This window comes from Euprymna scolopes, chromosome 46, assembly GCF_053919585.1.
Source record: "Euprymna scolopes isolate OS-2025 chromosome 46, ASM5391958v1, whole genome shotgun sequence".
NCBI classification, from domain to species: Eukaryota; Metazoa; Mollusca; class Cephalopoda; order Sepiida; family Sepiolidae; genus Euprymna; species Euprymna scolopes.
Genome location: NC_136527.1, coordinates 21,528,724 through 21,550,324, shown reverse-complemented (window position 1 = coordinate 21,550,324; position 21,601 = coordinate 21,528,724). Strand labels below are relative to the sequence as shown.

Genomic DNA, 21,601 nt, shown 5'->3' with positions numbered 1-21,601 from the left:
AAAAATCTCCAAGCATATCTCTTTAGGTCAGCATATATATATATATATATATATATATATATATATATATATATATATATATATATATATAAAACTAATTCATTTACTCACATAAAATTAATATACGAAAGTAATCCTAGAGTGGATGAAACGCGGAATATTCAGTGTAGCTTAATCGCCATATATATTTTCTAACTAACTATATAGTGTAATAACAAGTCGGCAAAATTATAATACCATTATGGACAACTTACAACTGACATACTCTGTCATTTCTTGTTAGTGGGAATATGAAACAATATGGTAATGGCTACCTTTTGAGTAGTAAATGACCAACTGAGAAAACTTGATATTTGGAACCTGGAAAATTATTATAACCCACTGTATATGATGTGGAACTCAATAAAAGGCATTCACTGCGCTTGGATTTTTTCAGAACTTATATAAAAAAATGTATTATATGAAACTTTATTTATGAGAAAGGGTTTTTAATCCATTACAAACTGAGTAGGTTTCAAGTTTCTTATTAACACACACATATATATATAAGCAAAGAGTTAATAAAACGTGTTAAAACACACTTTAACAATAGTTAAAAACATTTAATTTCCAAAAAGGAAACAAAATCTGCAGAGTTTCGAGAGAAATACTTTTATTCTCATCAGAAGTGGGGAATTAGCAAAATGCTGAATCAAATTTTTACTTATAAAATATTTAATGACACTGCAAGTCAGCTATAGAGCTTATTTGTTAAAAGTAAAAAAAAAAATCAAAAAAGCAGAGGGACTGGGGAAAAAATGAAAAATGGTTTCATGTGAATGGATAATTGAAGAGTGAAAGATTGAAGATGCTGTAATCCAAAAGTGTTCATAAAATTGGAGTATCCAGATCGAAATTACTGGGAGATATTTTGAGGTCATCCAAAAAATAGAATTCCGTGAAATAATTTGCAAATGGGTATAGGAAAAATTTAACCAATTTGGTACCCCCACATGGAGATTGGCATATATATTATTTTTTTAAATATAATTATCCACTGACACATGTTTCGTCATCTATGACTCATCAGAATCTTGCTAGATTCAGCCACTATGATGAGTCAGATGACGAAACACGTGTCAGTGGATAATTATATTTTAAACATAATATATATATATATATATATATATATATATATATATATATATATATATATATATGATTGTTGAGCTGGATTAAATCCGACGATATGAAATAAACTCCACTACACTAATTTACTCTAATTAATTTTTTTTCTCTCATAAAATGCATATATATGTATATATGATATCTAATTTACATAAGGAAAACACGTTGCTCTCCCCCATCATTATATATAGCCCCAATCCTCCGACTCTCTCGTTAATGACCATCCCTCTTTAAGAAGCCCGCATAAATCGGGCGAAAAGTTGAGTATCCAGGTTCTTCCACCTCCATTTTATTTCATATATATATATATTTCACTTTGCCTTTGTTTTGGTAGAATAACACAACACAAGACAGCAGTTATAAAAACGCATGATGATACGTTTATTTCTTCGACCGGTCGGAAATGATTTTGTATTTGAGGGTTTCAAAGTTGTTACATGGTTATCCCATCGCTTCCCAGAGGGTGCCTTGACTCTAACGGAGAATCGGTTTGATCTCTTCTGATCTGACTCCCCTCGCTTCTTCTCACTGACTGATTCTGATTCTCACTTATCTAACTAAATTCATAACTCATGACGTCATTGCATGACCGAGCACGTGTATTCATATACACGTGCTCGGTCATGCAATGACATGAATCCTTCTCTAATCTAACTTTACGTAACTCACTTTACAATAGCATTTCCATCCAAATTTGTGTTTATTAAATATTTTAAACATAATATATACATATATATATAAAAAATATATATTTTAATATTCTCAAACTGTAAGTAAACTTGTTTAGAATATTTTATTCTTGCTAATTATTTTACCAGAAACAAAGTTCTTGCTGGTCATATCTAATTTATTGAAGATTTTGTATAATTATTATCCCTTGATGACAAAATATAAAGTTAATGAGATACCAGATGAGTCTGTACTTATTAATGACGACACGATAATGTTTATTCTTTTAAGCCAGAAATTGAGTAGTCTATACCAGGCTTTTTTGTTTTTCACTTGTTTTATTTTACTTCAGTCAAAGTTCTCAAAAATCAAGGGGCCCTAGGGAGAAGTATCCTCATACCAGGTTGTTCTGGCAAAAAGCTTCTTTTCTCAAAAACATGAAGCAGCTGGTTAGCTTGTGATGATAGTGAGGGGCCCACTACCTGAGGCTAACACTTGAATTCTATATGAGATACATAGATATTCGAATGTTCCATTAAAGTTCTTTTTCTCTCAAACACTGATTTAGTAAAGAAATTTAGAATATAATTTCCCTCTCCCCAATTAATCATTTTCATATGTTGTAATATATCTTTCGTTTTGATTTCTGGGTCTTACTGGATTTCAGGACAAGAATTTATCTAGTCTGGTGGAGCATCCAGCTTCATACTATTACTTGAGGTAACATCACTTGGAGAAGGTGAACCATTCCTCATAAAAGCTAAGGTGGGTTAGCCATAGTGAGGAGATCTTATTTAAGCTGTGAACACTATGTGATTTTGAATATTTGGTCAGGGTTTAGTTCTATGGAAAAAGTATCCTCATGCCAGCTTCCTTTCTCGAAAACATGAAGCAGCTGGTTAGGTTGTGATGATAGTGTAGTTGCTGTTGATGGAGTTCGTTTGCTACTCTTGATGACATGTAGTCACATTCTCTTGGGATGAAGCTACTCTAACACTGTGTTGGTGTCCTACTTTGAGGGATGTTGGCTTCGTACTATTACTTGAGGTAACATCACTTGAAGATGGTGAACCATTCCTTGTAAAAGCTAATGTAAGTTAGCCATTGAAAGGACGAAATGTGATTTCGAATATTTGGTCAGGGTTTACTTCTATGGAAAAAGTATCCTCATGCCAGTTTGTTCTGGCAAACCCCTGTACACTCGAGGACAGCGTCTGGTAGGCATTCAAGTTCATCGCTTTTAATCATTCTCTGTATGAGATACATAGATATTCGAATGTTCCATTTAAGTTCTTTATTTCTCAAACACTGAATTAGTACAGAAATTGAGAACATAATTTTCCTCTCCCCAATTAACCATTTTCATATGTTGTAGTAGTTTTTTTTTGTTGCGTCTCTTGGTCTTAGTGGATTCCAGGACAAGAATTTTCTAGTCTGGTGGAGTATCCAGCAGCGTTTAAAGGAAATTGAGAAAATAATCTTCCTCTCCCCAATTAACCATTTTCATACGTTGTAGTCTATCTTTTATTTTGGTCTCTTGGTCTTCCTGGTTTTATCTAATAGCTTCATGCTATTACTTGAGGTAACATCACTTGGAGAAGGTGCACCATTCCTCATAAAAGCTTATGTGGGTTAGCCATAGTGAGGAGATCTTATTTGGGCAACGAATACTATGTGATTTTGAATATTTGGTCAGGGTTTACTTCTATGGAAAAAGTATCCCCATGCCAGTTTCTTCTGGCAAACTCCTATACACTCGAGGACAGTGTCTGGTAGGCATTTAAGTTCATCAGTGAGTTCACATGAGGAGGTCACTTAGATGTGTTTGTGAAAATGCCACATCACACACTTGACATATTCATGTAATACATAGTTAATGTTTTTTCTCATAATTAATCTTGGAATAAATAAGGAATTGCAGTAGAATATTTTTTGGGTGCATTGGATAAAAAAGCAGAATTCAACTAGCCTAGTGGACTATCAAACTGTGTGTTGTTACATCATTAGTAAAGGTGTGTGATTTCTTCATTTGAACAATGTTTAGCAATTTTTGTTTGATGCAGAGAAAAAGAGTTCTTATGCCACGTCTGTAATTAAAAAGACACTTCACAAGTATAACGTTTTTAAACAGTGTATCAGCAGATGTATTTTAAAGGGTTTCCTCTCCAGTAGGCATTCAGGTTCTCTTCTGTAGGCATTCAAGTTCTTTCATATATATATATATATATATATATATATATATATATATGTGTGTGTGTTATATTTTGTCAAAATGAGTCCATAGGTTTTCCAGTTAAAATCTGAAAAAGAAATCACATGTTAATTGTATTGCTTCATCATTTTCATACGTTGTAGTATATCCTTTGCTTTGGTCTCTTGGTCTTACTGGATTCCAGGACAAGAATTTATCTAGTCTGGTGGAGTATCCAGTTCTGTGCTATTACTTGAGGTAACACTACTTTGAGAAGGTGCAACATTTCTCATAAAAGCTAACGCTAGTTGTCCATAGATCTTATTTGGGCTGTGAATTCTATGTGAGTTTGAATATTTGGTCAAGGTTTACTTCTATGGAAAAAGTTCCCTCATGCCAAGTTGTTCTTACAATCCCTGTACAGTGATCTTAGACACTCGAGGATAGTGTCTAGTAGGCATTCAAGTTTTTCACCAGTATTTGTTCGCATGAGGTAATTTAGATGTGTTTGTGAAAATGCCAAATCACACACTTTACGTATTCATGTGATACATAATTAATGTTTTTTTCATAATTAATCTTGGAATAAATAAGGAATTGCAGTAGAATATTTTTTGGGTGAATTGGATAAAAAAGCAGAATTTAACTAGTCTGGTGGACTATCAAACTGTGTGTTGTTACATCATTAGGGAAGGTGTATGATTTTTTTGTTTGAACAATGTTTAGCAATTTTTGTCGGATGCATAGAAAAAATAAATTGTCTCATTGAATAGACTGCACAAGTACGTCTTTTCAACAGTGTCTCACTAGGTAAACTTTAAGAGGGCTTTAAAACAGATGTTTCTTAAAATGATGCACGAAATCTTTCACAAATATGTTCTTCATTATTTACAATTTTACTTCAGTGAACACCTAGCAATCAAGGACCGCAATCATACAGTCAACAAATTAGTTTTTTCTGCGATACATAGATATCTGATTGTTAATGTTGTTTTTTTCTCACTAATTTATCTTGGAATTAGTATAGAATGGCAGAAGAACTTTTTTTTGGTAGTGTTGGCTTAAAAGAGCAGAATTCAACTAGTCTGATGGACTATCCAACTGTGATATTATTTATTTATTTTGGAAATAATAAAAAGAAGTTAAATTTTAAGACTTTTAAAAAAATCTTATATGGAAATTTGTTTAGTAGTGAATAAATTCCATTCCAATAAAAAAATTAATAAAGTCATAAAATCTCTCAAACTATTTTTAATCACATACTAAAAATGAGAATTTGGGTTGATCGATATATTTCCTACCGTTATTATTAAGGAAGATGTATCGTTTCTTTGTTTGAACAATGTTTAGCAATTTTTGTCTCATGTCACATTTGCAGCTGAACAGCCATTCTTCATATGATTTTTTAGAGATGTTTTATATGGAAATGTTGAGCCACACACTTCACAAGAATAAGGTTTCTCGCCGGTGTGTGTGCGCATGTGTATTGTTAAGGAAGATTTGACTGAATATGCTGATCCACACACCTGACATGCATAAGGTTTTTCACCTGTGTGTGTTCGTATGTGTGATTTTAATTTGGATTCAATTGAAAATGCTGAGCCACACACTTCACAGACATATGGTTTTTCACCGGTGTGTGTTCGCATATGCAAGTTTAAAGCAGATTTTACAGTAAATGCTGAGCCGCACACTTCGCAACGATAAGGTCTTTCACCAGTGTGTGTTCGCATGTGAATTTTTAGATGTTCTTTTTTGGAAAATGATGAGCAACACACTTCACATGAATGTGGTTTTTCTCCAGTGTGTATTCGCATATGTGCTGTTAAATTTGATTTCCTTGCAAATGCTGTGCCACACACTTGACAGGCGTTAGGTTTTTCACCCGTATGTGTCAGCATGTGGTTATTTAGATGGTGGGTTTGCGAAAATGCCGAATCACACACTCCACAAGAATAAGGTTTTTCTCCTGTGTGTGTTCGTATGTGGTTTTCTAATTTAGATTTCATTGAAAAGGCCGAGTCACAAACCTGGCAAACATAAGGTTTCGCGCGTTTTGGCAAGTTTTTCATCATTTTGTTCTTGATGCTGAGGGGAGAATCATACCAGATGCCAGACATTCACCTGCTATCATATACACTTCACCCAATAAAGCTTTTAAAGAGTCTGTCCCTATAAGTACAATTGTTTGAATCTCTCTTGCACTTGGTTCACCGTGTAGATAGTTTTGAAAGTCTTTTACACAACTGTTTGTTCACATATGCAGTTTTACAGTGGATTCCACTAAAAATATCATCAGAAGGAACTTTTTCACTTTTCTTTAATTTCGACGTTCTCCAAAATCAAAGGACACTTATCTGGGGCTAGCACTAATATGGAGATGTATGTTGGTTGTTAAATGTACATTTTTATGAAAATACTGAAGAACATTTTTTACATACATAAAGTTTTCACTACTTTGTTTTTTTTTCGAAATTTCTTGGGAATGCTATGCCAGAGTCTTCAGAAGTAAAATTCTTTTCATTAGTGTTTCTTTATGTATTTTTATTAAAAGTAGGTAAAAATGCTTTTCATTAGTGTTTCTTTATATATTTTTATTAAACGTAGGAAAAAATGCTTTTCATTAGGGTTTCTTTATTTATTTTTATTAAAAGTAGGTAAAAATGTTTTTATTAGTGTTTCTTTATGTATTTTTATTAAAAGTAGGTAAAAATGCTTTTATTAGTGTTTCTTTATGTATTTTTATTAAAAGTAGGTAAAAATGCTTTTCATTAGTATTTTTCATGTATCTTTATTAAACGTAGGTGAAAATGCTTTTTCATTAGTGTTTCTTTATATATTTTTATTAAACGTAGGTAAAAATGCTTTCATTAGTGTTTCTTTATGTATTTTTATTCAACGTAGGTAAAAATGTGTTTCTTTATGTATTTTTATTAAACGTAGGTTAAAATGCTTTTTATTAGTGTTTCTTTATGTATTTTTATTAAACGTAGGTAAAAATGCTTTTCATTAGTGTTTCTTTATGTATTTTTATTAAACGTAGGTAAAAATGCTTTTATTAGTGTTTCTTTATGTATTTTTTTTAAAAGTAGGTAAAAATGTTTTTCATTAGTATTTCTTTATGTATTTGTATTAAACGTAGGTAAAAATGCTTTTTATTAGTGTTTCTTTATGTATTTTTTATTAAAAGTAGGTAAAAATGCTTTTTATTAGTGTTTCTTTATGTATTTTTTATTAAAAGTAGGTAAAAATGCTTGTAGTAGTGTTTCTTTATGTATTTTTTTAAACGTAGGTGAAAATGCTTTTTATTAGTGTTTCTTTATGTAGTTTTATTAAAAGTAGGTAAAAATGCTTTCATTAGTGTTTCTTTATGTATTTGTATTAAACGTAATTAAAAATGCTTGTATTAGTGTTTCTTTATGTATTTTATTAAACGTAGGTGAAAATGCTTTTTATTAGTGTTTCTTTATGTATTTTTATTAAACATAGGTGAAAATACTGTGTCACAAACTTCTCACCAGATCACCAAAGTTAAGCAACATTGATCCTGGCCAGTACCAGTTGGGTGACCATTTGGGAAGGCTAGGCGCTATATGTACCTTCTTGGAAGGTTGGGTGTGGGGCCAGCACTCCCACCCTGAAAAAAGAACTCCTCTCTACAAAAGCAGCTACAAAAGTTGTGGTTGGCCTATGCCCCTCCCCAGGGGCTCAAGGGCTATGGATTGTTTGCATTTTTAAATGAAATCTCTAAAATATATTTCCATTGTCTTCAAAATATAAATATTAACTTTTACATTGATTCATTACTCCCGTGAATGAATAACAGTGTATTTAATGAAGATTATAATGTCTGTCTTAATGGCATTGTTTTGTAGTTTGTACAGGTTTGTTTTGTCAAATAAACACTTCACATGCCATCAGGTTTTTTTATTGTTTTATTTGTATTTTATTATGAAATTTTTCTCAAATATATTTCCATTGTCTACAAAACAATCAATCTTTCTATTGTGTATATATATCCATAAGATCCTTTGGTATCGATCCATTATCCCTGTGAATAAATAAGAGAGTTTATTTAATGACACATTTTTACATTTATGTTTTCAAATACACCTTATTATTAAATTCAATTACCAATGACAGATATTCTAAGCAATTACTAATTTCACATCATTTTAGTTCATTAATCGATTTAATATGTATGTGTAGTCATATAATACTTTACTAGCATTTAATATTAATCGACTTTATAAATATGTTATCACAATACTTAACCAGCATTTAATGTTGTAATATTAATCGACTTTATATATATATGATGTCAAAATACTTAACTAGCATGCAATATCTTTATTAATAGACTTTATGTTTTCAAAATACTTAACTAGCATGTAATATTTTTATTAATCGACTTTATATGTTTTCAAGATAGTTAGCATTTAATGTGTATATATTAAGCGACTTTATATATATGTTGTCAAAATACTAAACAAGAATTTAATATGTTGTAATATTAATCGACTTTATATACATGTTGTCAAAATACTTAACTAGCATGTAATATCTTTATTAATTGACTTTATGTTTTCAAAATACTTAACTAGCTTGTAATATCTGCATTAATCGACTTTATATACATATTGTCAAAATACTTAACTAGCATGTAATATCTTTATTAATTGACTTTATGTTTTCAAAATACTTAACTAGCTTGTAATATCTGCATTAATCGACTTTATATACATATTGTCAAAATACTTAACTAGCATGTAATATCTTTATTAATTGACTTTATGTTTTCAAAATACTTAACTAGCTTGTAATATCTGCATTAATCGACTTTATATACATATTGTCAAAATACTTAACTAGCATGTAATATCTTTATTAATTGACTTTATGTTTTCAAAATACTTAACTAGCATGTAATATCTTTATTAATCGACTTTATATATATGTTGTCAAAATACTTAACTAGCATGTAATATCTTTATTAATCGACTTTGTTTTCAAAATACTTAACTAGCTTGTAATATCTGCATTAATCGACTTTATATACATATTGTCAAAATACTTAACTAGCATGTAATATCTTTATTAATTGACTTTATGTTTTCAAAATACTTAACTAGCTTGTAATATCTGCATTAATCGACTTTATATACATGTTGTCAAAATACTTAACTAGCATGTAATATCTTTATTAATTGACTTTATGTTTTCAAAATACTTAACTAGCTTGTAATATCTGCATTAATCGACTTTATATACATGTTGTCAAAATACTTAACTAGCATGTAATATCTTTATTAATCGACTTTATATATATGTTGTCAAAATACTAAACAAGAATTTAATGTTTTAATATTAATCGACTTTATATATATATATATATGCTGTCACAAACTAGCATATAATGTTTATACATGAATTGACTTTATATGTTGTCAAATAATACTTCACATTGGAAATGTTGACTTTTATAGATTTTCGGGTATGCTTACAACAAGTAAACACCCCCTATCTCCCCATGTTAAGAACAGCTTCTGGAATAGACACTCCCAACCTTGTCAACATACAGAAAAACCTATAAAAGTTAACATGTCAAATGTGAATGAGAAGTTGGATGTAATGTGTTTTTGTTTTTTACATTTTCACCCAAAACAAGCCACGTTGCCATTTTGATGTAGAGTCTACTATCAGGGACTTAAGTTGCAGGGGTACTATGTAGGGGGTTTAGCAACAAGATGTCTGTTCACATTACACTTGAACTTCTGCATGTCAGTACAGTTGGGGAAGAAGGAAACCGGAAGAGAATTCCAAAGTCCTGCCGTTCTGGGAAAGAAGCAATTAGAGTAAAAGGCTTTCTTACATCTAGGGATCTCAACTGTGTAGGGGTGGGACTTTGCTGGTTGTCGGGTTTGTCAGGGATATTTTCGGCGAGGGGGTACAAGGGCCTGTAGTTAGTCAGAGCATCCCATATTAAAATACTTGTAAAACAGGCAGAGGGGTGCAACATTTCGTTGATGGGACAGGGGCTGAAGCTTAGATGACAGTTCGGGACCTATTTGGTTAGTAACTCTCTTGTGGATCAAGAGTCGAGTAGCAGATTCACCAGCTCAAATGTGACAGCAGTACTCCATATATGGGCGAATGGTGGCTTTGTAGAGGTACAGGATACTTTCAGGTGTAAGTAACTTTCTAGTACGATAGAGAGAGCCCACCTTCTTTGCAGTAGTCTTAGCAATGATCTTGATGTATCTGTTCCAACTCATGTTTCCTGTGAACATTAAGCCAAGGAGCTTGAATGAAGTGTTTTCAAGTAAAGTATCTCTAGCCATAGGTATTGGTGGTGGGTAAGGTTTCTTGTAATTATTAAAGGAAACGAGCTTTGTTTTGGCAGCATTGAACGTTACCATCCATTTTTGACCCCATTCCACTACAGACTGAAGGTCTTCCTCTAGGGTTTGGGCCATTTTAGATATGTGCTCATTAGTTTTCCCAACATGTCTGCTATAAAGTGTGGTGTTGTCGGAAAATATACCCATCTCAGAAACGATTTTATCAGGTAAGTCATTTATGAAGATCAGAAATAATAAAGGTCCAAGGATCGATCCCCTGAGGTACACCCACATTTATATCAAACTTTTTGGACGTATGCCCATTGAGAACAACCTGGATTCTTCTCTCATTTAAGAATAATCTAATTATGCTAAGCATTCGCCCAGTAATACCATAAGATTTTATTTTCATGAGACTATCGTGCCCTACCCTGTCAAAAGCCTTAGATATATCTGGGGTTACTGCCCTCCCCTCCCCTCCCCTGCCTTATCCATTGCTTGGTATAAATGTTCAGAGATTACAGTTAGAATATCTGCAGTAGCAGAATATCTGCTTGCCTAAATCTATATTGATTGTCAGACAGAAGTTTAGCAGCTGTAAGGTGGTGATTAAGGAATCAAATATTTTGGCAAAAAGAGGGAGGAGGCTTATTGGGCGATAATTTAATGGGTCACTTCTTTCGTGAGAGTTTTTGTAAACTGGTACCACAGAAGCACTTTTCTAGCAGCCAGGAAAGCAAGATTCGTTAAGGCATTTGTTAAAGAGTTTAGAGAGAACAGGAGTAAACTCAGTGGAGCATTTTTTTTTAATAGCACAGCCGGGGTGAGGTAAGGTCCACATGCTTTTGAGGTGTCTAGGTTTTTTATAATATGTACTTGGGAAGACATGATTTTTCAGATCATCTAGCATGGTTTCTGTCCAGAGGAAAATCGGAGGGAGTGGTTTGCTGGGTTCAGGGTAGAGTTTGAGGCAAACTGACAGGCAAGCATGTTAGCTTTCTCAGTTGCTGTGCAAACAACCTCATGATTGTTGGATAGTGGGGGTATTGTCGATTGCCGATTATTTACCACACTATTGTAGATTTTCCAGACATTACGAGTTCTTAATTTCTGCGTTTCAATGCATTTCATTATATTTTCTTCTAGCTCTTGCTACTTCTTTCTTATAATTATTTCTAGCTTCTATATACTTTTGTCTGTTTGTACAGGACTTATGCCGGATAAATCTATGGTATGCATGTTATCTCTGAGCAATGGCAGTTGTGCATGTAGAAGTAAACCATTGGGGAGAGTGGGGTTTGCTATAGAACTTCTGTGTAGAAACATGTGCTTCAATTGCCGCTTTGAACTATTCAGTAGTCTCATTTGTGCACTGTTCTGCAGGAAGAGAAAAGATATTTCCTCATGGGGCGTCTCTAATGTGATCTCTTATGGTATCTCAGTCAGCCTTATTGTAGTACTTTGTCGTTTTGAGCAATGGCTTTTCAACTTGGGGTCGAGAGTTTAGAGTAATGTCTATCATTATCACAGCGTGATCAGCATTCCCAAGTGGGCAATGAGCGTTTGTTACACAATCATCAGGAACAGTTGTCAGAAATAGATCTGGGAGATGAGTCGGGAATGTTACTGTCTGTGTCAAGGAATGATATGAGATATAGCAAAATTAATGGACAGAAATTAAAATGAAACAAAATTTAAATTTCCGTTATATTTTTACAATTGTAAAACAGAGCATTCTCCGCAAGTTTTACTGAAAAGTTGATAATATGGCGCTAGAGGACCAACTAAAGAGTTACCTGTAAAATGTTGATTTTTACGAGTACCACTGTGGCACTATTTCTCGTGGTGGTGGATAGTTTCTATTAGTCGTTCAGTGGCAGATTCCTTGCTCTAACAGAATTAAATTGGATTAGAACCTCTGAAGACTGAGGTTTAACTAAATCCACATAGGTTAGCGTGATGAGATCATGTAACCCCGACTTATTTAAAATACATTGAAGAGAGCATAAATCCAGTTACTGAAATAATAACTTGAAATACGTATAGGTCGGCGTGATGAACTCATGTAAACTGCAGCTTGGTTAAATATGTATAGGTCGACGTGATGAACTCACGTAAACTCCGGCTTGGTTAAAATATATTGTAATGGTTGCTGAAGAGAGCGTAAATCCAGTAACTGAAATCATGAAGTCACTGCCTCGATAGAGGGCAAGGATGATTACCTTCTCTGGTATTTGAAGCAGTATACCAGTCTACCGGGGGTCTGGTGGAAAAAATAAATTGTTCACTGAGTTCGTGATGGAACAAAGAGCATGCGGATATTGATCGCTGACAGTCGGTTGACGCACCATCCAATACTCATAAATTTCGGATTACATAGGGAGGGATGTGGCACTATTTCTCAGTGCCACGGTTTCTAACACATTCTGCAGCATGGCCGAATGGTGATTTGGCCATGGGCGTAGTGATACAATAAAATACATTCCCATAATTCCCTTTCTATCTCTATCTGCACGGACCATCATGAGATGAGGATGCATAATTCTGTCTCTCCATAAACGAGGGGGAGGGGAACATTCCTCCCTCAATACTAGTTAGGCTAGTTAGTTTAGTTTTGTAAAGTGTAAAAGTTTTTGTAATATATATTGTATCTATATTGTAAAAATAAATAGTTAAGATTTCTCATATATATTAGAATTGTGTCGCGTGTTGTTTTTCTTGTGTTGCCATAAATGTCTTAGGCAACCCTGAGGATGAAGAAATGAAGATTCCCACCAGAATTTTTTTTTTTTACACAGTGATCACCACTTATCAAGGCCCGGAAGCCACTCAGGGATAAGGGTTATTGCAAGTACATTATGTTAGTGTGGAGATTTGATGAAGTGTTTACTTAAGGGGGCGGTTCATTAGGAATTTGTTAACATTGGATTTGAAGACATCCAAGTTGTAGTCCGGAGGGAAGCAGGCAGACGGAACAGAGTTCCACAGGCGTGCAGTTCTAAGAAAGAAGCTTTGTTCATGGAATCCGCGTTTTGATTTAGGCACAGATATAGAGTGGGGGAAATTTTTCACAGTGGATTCAGCCAGACGGGTGTTTTTCGTGAAAGATTGGCGAGGGGGGACCAGGGATTAGAGTTCAGACGAGCACCTGCCATGGAAATGATGATAAAACAAAGACAGTCTCGCAACGTCTCTTCTGTGGGAGAGGGGTTGCAGGGTAGAGAAAAGGGCATCCCCCACTAAACCACGAAGTCTATTGGCGAGGTCATCTTGAGAAAAGAAAGGAGCCACACCCACATCCAACATCTCAGGTATGATTTTCTTCTTGATACTCAGACCCTAATGACTGGCCATCTTTACGTCTTCATGAGACCACGCCTAAGACATATAGTATAACATGTGAAACCAGTCACACCTCAGTGACCGGCTGATAGTGTTATACCAGGCTTGTGTTGAATGATTATTACATTTAAAATTGCTGCCGACAAGTAAGACCATTATCATAGAATGTATTCTCAATTCTTTTCACTGGTGGCCATGTCTGTTTTTCTGCACACGCATTGCATGATTGAATTTAAATATTTTACATGCAAGTCTTTAGTTTGTCCTCTAGTGCATTTTGACCTAAAATTTATTGATTCAGAAACTATCGTAAACAATAGGAACTGCCAAACAACTGCAGAACGGAACGCATAATCCTGTGACGTCAGACTTGTGTTAACTATATGAGGTATGGAAAAGCAGTAAGATTTTTAAAAACTTTTGTTTTTTTAATGATTTTTTTGTAATGATTTTTTTAAACTTTTGTTTCCTTTGTTTTTCTTTTACTCATGTTCACCCCTTACAAAGCATATTGCCACTTGGACGTAAGGGGCTACTATTTGGGGCCATGTCTGGGAAAGATTAACAAGATATTTGTTTATGTTACATTTAAACTTCTGCATATCAGTACAACCAAGGAAGCAGGTGGCAGGAATGGAATTCCAAAGTCTAGCTGTTCGAGGGAAGAAACTATTAGAATAGAAAGCTTTCTGGCATTTAGGGACAACAACAGTGAAGGGGTGAGATCTTATTGCTAAACGAGTTTGTCAGGGATATGTATGCCGAGGGGGTACTTCAAACTTCAATTAATAATTAATCTTTGTTATAATCTTGTTAGGTTTTAAGATTTACACAGTTTAATGATTAATAATATTATAAACATTTGAATATTAAATATGAAATACGTTTTTTCTAAATATGTACGTGTTGCAATATTTTGGACTTGTAATGGGGTATGATCCCACACAGTCGGACAATTCTATTTATAAACGATGCTGCTAGGAACTGACGAATCGAATTAATTCACGTTCTGCTACCAACCAATCGGAAACCAGAATTGCTTCATAAATATTAAACCTTTTCTGGAGCAATTTCACATGTTTTTTTTTCGTCTTGACACGGTAAGAATATTTTGCTCTGTGGAACTGTCTACTACAAACAAGTTACCTTTCAGGACTTGTGTGTAACGACGAACCATCGGAAACTGTTCTGTCTACTGCAAACCAGTCACCTCTCAAGACTTGTTTAAAACAACAAACCATCTGAAACTAAACATGGCTTACACTTCTAGAGTATGAATGTTCATTTGGTTAATTACTGGCTTCCATACTTTTGTTTGATAAAAAGAGACAAACAAGATATTAGAGTGGTCTACAAAATATTTGTTTTTTGTGCAATAAGATTTTCAAATTGGTTTTAATCTGGCGATAAAATAGCTGACAAGGGCCATATTTGTATCAAAATTTAATATTAAAAATTTTTTTAAACACAATTAAAAATCTATGTTGTAACAGAACATTTTGAAATAATGGAATTTTAATAGTTTTAATCTTTTAAAAATTAATTAGTGTTTACGAAGTTTCTTTTTCTTGGCAATTCAACTGATTATAGTATATATTAATTTGAAAAAATGCTATTTAAAAAACATAATAATGTAAAATTCATATCAATTTTTTTAATTGCAACTTCAAGGTAAGTTTTTTTTCAATGCGTGTATTTAAATTAAAAATAAATATTTTTACTTATTTGAACTCTTCTGCTTCATAATAAATAGAAATTTCGATAGATTTCAATATATTTTGTTCAAATTTCGAAAAAATAAATATGAGTGGCAGGGCACACACTAAAAAAAAAATATCTTTCCCCTCAAATATTTTATGGAAACTGCATTTTATATGTAATTTCATTCTAAAATGGATAAGTATTGAAAGTTTCACGAAAATCTTACCATTAGTTGATTTTTGCTAGATTTATTAAACACGGGTATGTTTTCACGTTTGGAATGCTTACTACACGGGAACATTATTTTAAAGCGTCAATTATACAAACAAGATTTTCGTGTTGCAATTTCATTATTTTCGTACGTCGAAAAAAAAATTTATTTTTTAATCATTACTGGTTTATTTTGCCCTTCTTTTAAATAGTACAAAAGTTATACTGATAATATTAACTCATAACAAAGTTACATCGTGTTATATATAGGAGGGGGGGTTAATTCTGTGGTGAATTTTTGAAGGTGCTAATATAAACAAATATAATTTTGTATTAATTTTATATATCTCCAAACTTTTATATTACTAGTAAGGTTGTTGGGAAACTTATTTTTTTCAAGTGTGTTTGTTTTGGGCGCTTTTACACTATCGGAACGAAATTTTGGAAATCGTAATACTGAATTTCTATGATATCTACATATTCCTCGTATTTTTAAGAGGATTATATCAAAAAATTATAAAAATCGATAAGGTAGGAAATTATATATTAAAGAAAATAATAAATATAATTTGAAGAAAACGATCGTATTAATTTTGACTGCATAATTTGGAAGCTAACATTGTAATTTATTAGAATTTACGATACTTGTACAGTTTAATTATAAAAATAAAAATACCGAAAAAAAAGTTATCCGTTATGGAATGAAGTTCTCCAAAAAAATAATTTCACTTAATTTCATCAAGTATTTTTTTTTTTTTTTTTTTTTTTTTTTTACAGCGGAAAAACAATTTGTTATGATACCGAGCAAAAGGATCGATTTTTAGGAAGAAAAGCTAGTATTAAAAATGGGGAGGGAGTGTCGGTGCTTTAAACTGAGTTATCTCCTCGTGCGTTACTAAAATCCAAACAAAAATGTAAAAAATTCAAAGATGTCTATCTTCAACGTGCTGCTGCTGTGCTGCTGTTAAAAAAAATCTACTCAATCAAATTAAGTGAAATTTTTTTTCAGAGATCTTCAGTTCAAAATTGATACATACAATATAACCTATGTTTGATATTTTCATTTTTTTTTAATATCTTGATTAAACTGCACAAGTACCGAATTGACAAAAAAATCAGTAGAAATCATTGTTTTTTTTTTGTTTTGTTTTTTGTGCTAGTGCAGAGAGTGATCCGTGCTATTTTTTATATCGTATTTCCAAGTTTAATTAAAGTTTTATGTTTTTGTTTATTCAGTTGTAAGGTTGAACTATAGAATAGGTACAAAACATCCTGCCCTCCCCATGTTAAGAATGGCTTTTTAAATAATAACGTTATTATTTACGTCCGGATCACTCTCTGCACTAGTACCTTTTTTTTTTATCTGAAAACTCTATCGACTACAAAATTTTGTTCCAATTCTGTAGAAGTGCCGGTTTTTTGTTGTTTTTTTTTTTTTTTTTTTTTTTTTTTTTTTACACAATGATCAAATTTTTTTACCCCATCGTTTTATCTTACATTTAAAAATGCAAAGACGTCAATAACGACACTATTATTTATGCAGCGAATTCATAAAAAATTAAATAGTTAGGATTTCATTTAAAATATATGCAATTTAATTCTAAAAACCGACATTTCTCAAAACTTGTCCTTTCCTTCTTAACTTATAGAATGAATTGTGAAATCGTTTGAAACTGATGAAAAAAAAAAGTATTTACAAAATCGATTCAAATAATAGCAAACTTACTTTCATCGACGAATCTTCTTTTGTTTGGCTTGTTTGAAATATACTGAATGATGGGCGTTCGTCTGTGAAAAAGTAAAAAAAAAAATCTCGTCAACATCCGGTGGACTGCGCATGCGTCATCAATCCTAATTCCCGCACTCTCTCTCTCTCTCTCTCTCTCTCTCTCTCTTTCTTTCTTTCTTTCACACACACACACACACACACACACAGTAATTGTTCCTACTTACTTTGCCTCCCCACGAGGGCAGAGTTAGACACTAAGGTCGTTTTTTTTTTAATGTGGAGAAAAAAACAAAAGTAAAAAAAAAAAGTCTCAGTCGTGCGTGAATAGTTTCTCTTCCATTAACCGAGAACAAAAAAAAAAAAAAAATTAAAGTCTAGCATCAGAACAGATACTACACTTTGATATTGGCCCGAAGGCCAATGTTAGTGAGTTTCTAAATACGATATAATTATTTGTTATTTTGGCTTGCTTTACGGTTAGTTAGCTAACGTACTTCTTAATTTTCTGCGGAGGAGGCGCTACCGGAAGTGGTGACAAGGCAGATCTATCTGTCCCTTCGATTGTAGTAGTTGATATGGATATATCTTATTGGACACGATTTTGTTAAAAAGGTTTGAAATTTTGTTATTTTGATTTCAATAAGTTTATGTTTATACGAGTTTGTTTTACTGTACACATAGATTCGAAAAAGTTGTCACAAAACAAACATATAACAAATAAATGTTACCAAAGGCAAGATAACTTACTTTTCTTCCTAACTGGATATATTTTTTAGTGTTTATATTTAATGTAACATGTTTATTCAGCTCGAAAAACATACAGTGTTTACCGATGTATTTGAAAATTTTAAATGGCAGCCGACTCTCTCTTTAAGGCGGTAAGTTTGGGAAAATGAGTTATAAATAAAAAAACAAACAAAATACTGTTAGAAACTCGCTCAATATATGTTACCGTGACATAGGCTGACATATATTCGGCGGGTTTTTAACAGTATTTTGACTGTTTTTTTTTATTATTATTTATAACACATTTTCCCAAACTTACCGTGTTAAAGAGAGAATAAGACGCCATCTTGAATGTTCCAATACATCACTGAACACTGTATGGTTTTCGAGCTGAATAAACATGTTACATTGAATGAAAACACTAAAAACATATCCAGTTAGTTAGAAAAGTAACTTATCTTGCCTTTGATAACATTTATTTGTTTATATTTGTTTTGTGACAACTTTTTCGAATCTATGTGTACAGTAAAACAAACCCGTTTATACTTATGTATTTATGTATAAACATAGTTTTTTTTATATAAATTCAGATAAAACCTTTTATTTGTATAATTAAGTAACTTTTATTTTTAAAATTAAAAGAGCTTTTATTTTTATGATTTCATAAACATTTTTTTTAATAATTTTAAATATAACAAAAGCTTTTATAATTGTGTTATTTTATTTTGTTAATTTTTATTGCGTACTTTTCAATAATGTGGTTTTCTTATATTTTATTTCAATAAATCGCTTCACAATAGGAATACTGAAGAGTAAGCACGAGCAAAAATATGGGGGACCCAGTTTTGAAAGCCGATTTATCATTTTTTTTTTTTTTCCGACTACTTTTTTATTGTATTTGAAAGATTAAAGACTAAAGTTAATCTCCTAAAGAAAAAAAAATATTTATGCACATGAAAAAAGTTATGAAAAATATTTTCACGGCAAGCTAACCAATTCAGCTAAATTTTAGAAGTCAAATAAATTCATTATAAAAATCCCTTAAAAGATTAATATTAGTTTTCTGGGTCTATTTCAAAGATAATTAGTAAAGTCCTAAGATATTGAATTAAATTAAAAAAAGAAAAAACACCTTGTTTGTGCAAAAAAAAAAACTTAATTAACCCTCAAAAAGCAAGTAATTTACCGTTCGCCCAAAATGCAACAAACTAAAATTTTGTAAACACGTTTATAAGGAGGCCCAAAATTTCAGCCAATCAAAACGCTGTTTCAAAATGAAGTCATGATAGTAAAAGGAGGCAGGGGTGTCAGATTTCTCCCCACACCCCGGACGTGCATCTATACATTCCTATTCTGAACGTTTGTATCAATTTTTATTATTTTTTATTTAATTATTTTTTATGTTCCTGTTTTTAAATTATTATTTTTTTAATTATTGTTCGCGATTATGTAAAAATTATCTTATTTGAAGTTAGGAAAAACAGAAGTCTTACTACATATGTGCATTGGGTGGGGTCGGGCAAGAAAGAGAGAGATCAAAGATGGTGCGCATAGTTTTATGAACAGTGGTACCGTGATCTTGTACATTAATGAGATCCTCATAAATGAAACTCTGGTGACTGCAAAGGAGGTGGTGGTTCACTTGAACAAGTTCGGGTTGGTCGCCAAGGCACAGGAAGAATTGTACGGGAGATTGGCCTTGGGGCTAATTTTGAAACAAAGTGTGTCGAGTGGTCTGGAATTTTAAAGGGAGAATGAGATTCCACGAATGAAGGAAGAGCTCAACAAGGGGGAGCTTTTTTCCATATGCTGCAGGCTGATTGGGCATTATCCATTTGCCAGCTGGATTAGACCAGCGTGCAGTTACGTACAGAGGCATGCCGAAGTAGGAAGAGGTACGACCACCTTAATCAAAGAGGTCCTGAAAGAAGTGGAAAGGCAAGACCCAGTTCGGTGAATGTGGTTCATGCTGTGAACACTATATAGGGTTGTGTGGTGTGATGCAAGCAGCATTGCAACAGATGTCGTCTTGGAAGTGAGTGGAGTGGTTGCAGAGGAGGTGGCCTCGCTAAGGAAGAAGGGTGATGCTAGCCACATAAATATGGCAGGATTGGATGCGATTACCAAAGGAGTGAATCTGGTCTTAGAATGGGGTCTATGCGGCATCTGTGTGAAAACAGACTCTGCTACTGTGTTTGCCTGGCTACAATTGATGATTTCAAATGATTAAAGGATAAGGACGAAAGGGGCAGTGGAGATGCTGGTGAAGCACAGGCTTGGGATTCTGGCTGAGCTGATGCAGGAGTTTTCTCTGAAGCTGCGCATAATCATGGTGACGTCCGAGAAGAACAGGATGGATGTTCTCATGAGAGTTAGAAAGAACTGGCTCGTATATAAAAAAAAGAGGATGTTGCTGTAGTGTCTGATCAGGATAATGCTGGGGTGCGAACGTTGCATGTTCAGCACCATATGGGGGTAGAGAGGACATTCTATTTGGTGAGAGAAGTGTACCCGAGTGTCCCCAAGGAACAAGTAAGGCAAGTGGTCAGTCAATAAATCCTGCTCCAAGCGTGCATGACACTGAAGAACAAGGTGTGACTGGAACCTGGGAAAGACTGACAGTGGGTGTCACCCACTACAGGGGTGGGCTTTACATGACAATGATCGACTGTGGCCCCGGATGATTTGCCCTATAGAGAAAGTAGTGAGGTGAAACGGCCAGTGAAATAACGGTAGCCCTTGAGCAAGGTCCAGTGGAAGAGTTGCAAACCAACAATGATACTGCATTTAGATCGGTAGCAATTGCGTATGTAATGAAAAAAAAATGGAATATTCATCAATTCTTTAGAGCTACGTATAGCCCCAGTGGCGATGAGATTTTGGAAAGAAACCATGAGAGAATAAAGGAAGTGACAGAGAGGAAGTACCTCACAAGAGCAACATGTCTACTGGTACAATATGTCGCCTAGATTAGGACAAGCACAAGTGACAGTTCTACACGTGTCGATATTCACATGCTCCTGAAGGCATCCCAGGGTTGAGCCGGCAAGCAGGGAGACAGAGGCAACAGCGATCATGACTCGGGGATGAAGTATGGTTGTAGCGCTCAGAGACGTGATGTACCACACAATGGAGCAGCAGATGTGTGACTAGAAATAATACGAGAAACAACTTCTGTTTTAGCTGTCTCTAGGAGTAGTTATTATTACCCTTTTAATTAATATGATTTAATCTTTCACAATTGAAAAATACTAATCTAATTTTAATCCTTAATATAATATTCGTATGCATTAGTGTCATCTACCTTTCAGATTTCTTTCGTGAACTACTGCAGCCATTTCCGGCGTGTTTAATAAATGGCAATCCTAAATGCTCTGGTCGATATAGACTCTTTATTATAGAAACGACAAATTTGCAATAGCAAAAATATCCAATATAAATAATAAGGTTTTACAGTGGTTATAAAAATGGAACAGAAATTTAAATTTCGTTCCGTTTGAATCTTTGTTTTTAACTTGTGCGCAT

General features: G+C 33.3%; 1 protein-coding gene across 1 annotated transcript; it reads right to left on the bottom strand.

The window, feature by feature from the left end:
* Window positions 1-1,158: 1,158 nt before the first annotated feature.
* On the bottom strand, window positions 1,159-6,636 carry LOC145270386 (uncharacterized). The gene has a single exon (XM_080126036.1). The coding sequence runs from the start codon at window positions 6,145-6,147 to the stop codon at window positions 5,389-5,391; it is 759 nt and encodes a 252-aa protein (XP_079982162.1). The 5' UTR covers window positions 6,148-6,636; the 3' UTR covers window positions 1,159-5,388.
* Between the last annotated feature and the right edge of the window lie 14,965 nt (window positions 6,637-21,601).

Excerpts from the sequence above, each read along its gene's own strand:
- LOC145270386 (XM_080126036.1), bottom strand. The coding sequence starts at position 6,147 with ATGTCTGGCATCTGGTATGATTCTCCCCTCAGCATCAAGAACAAAATG.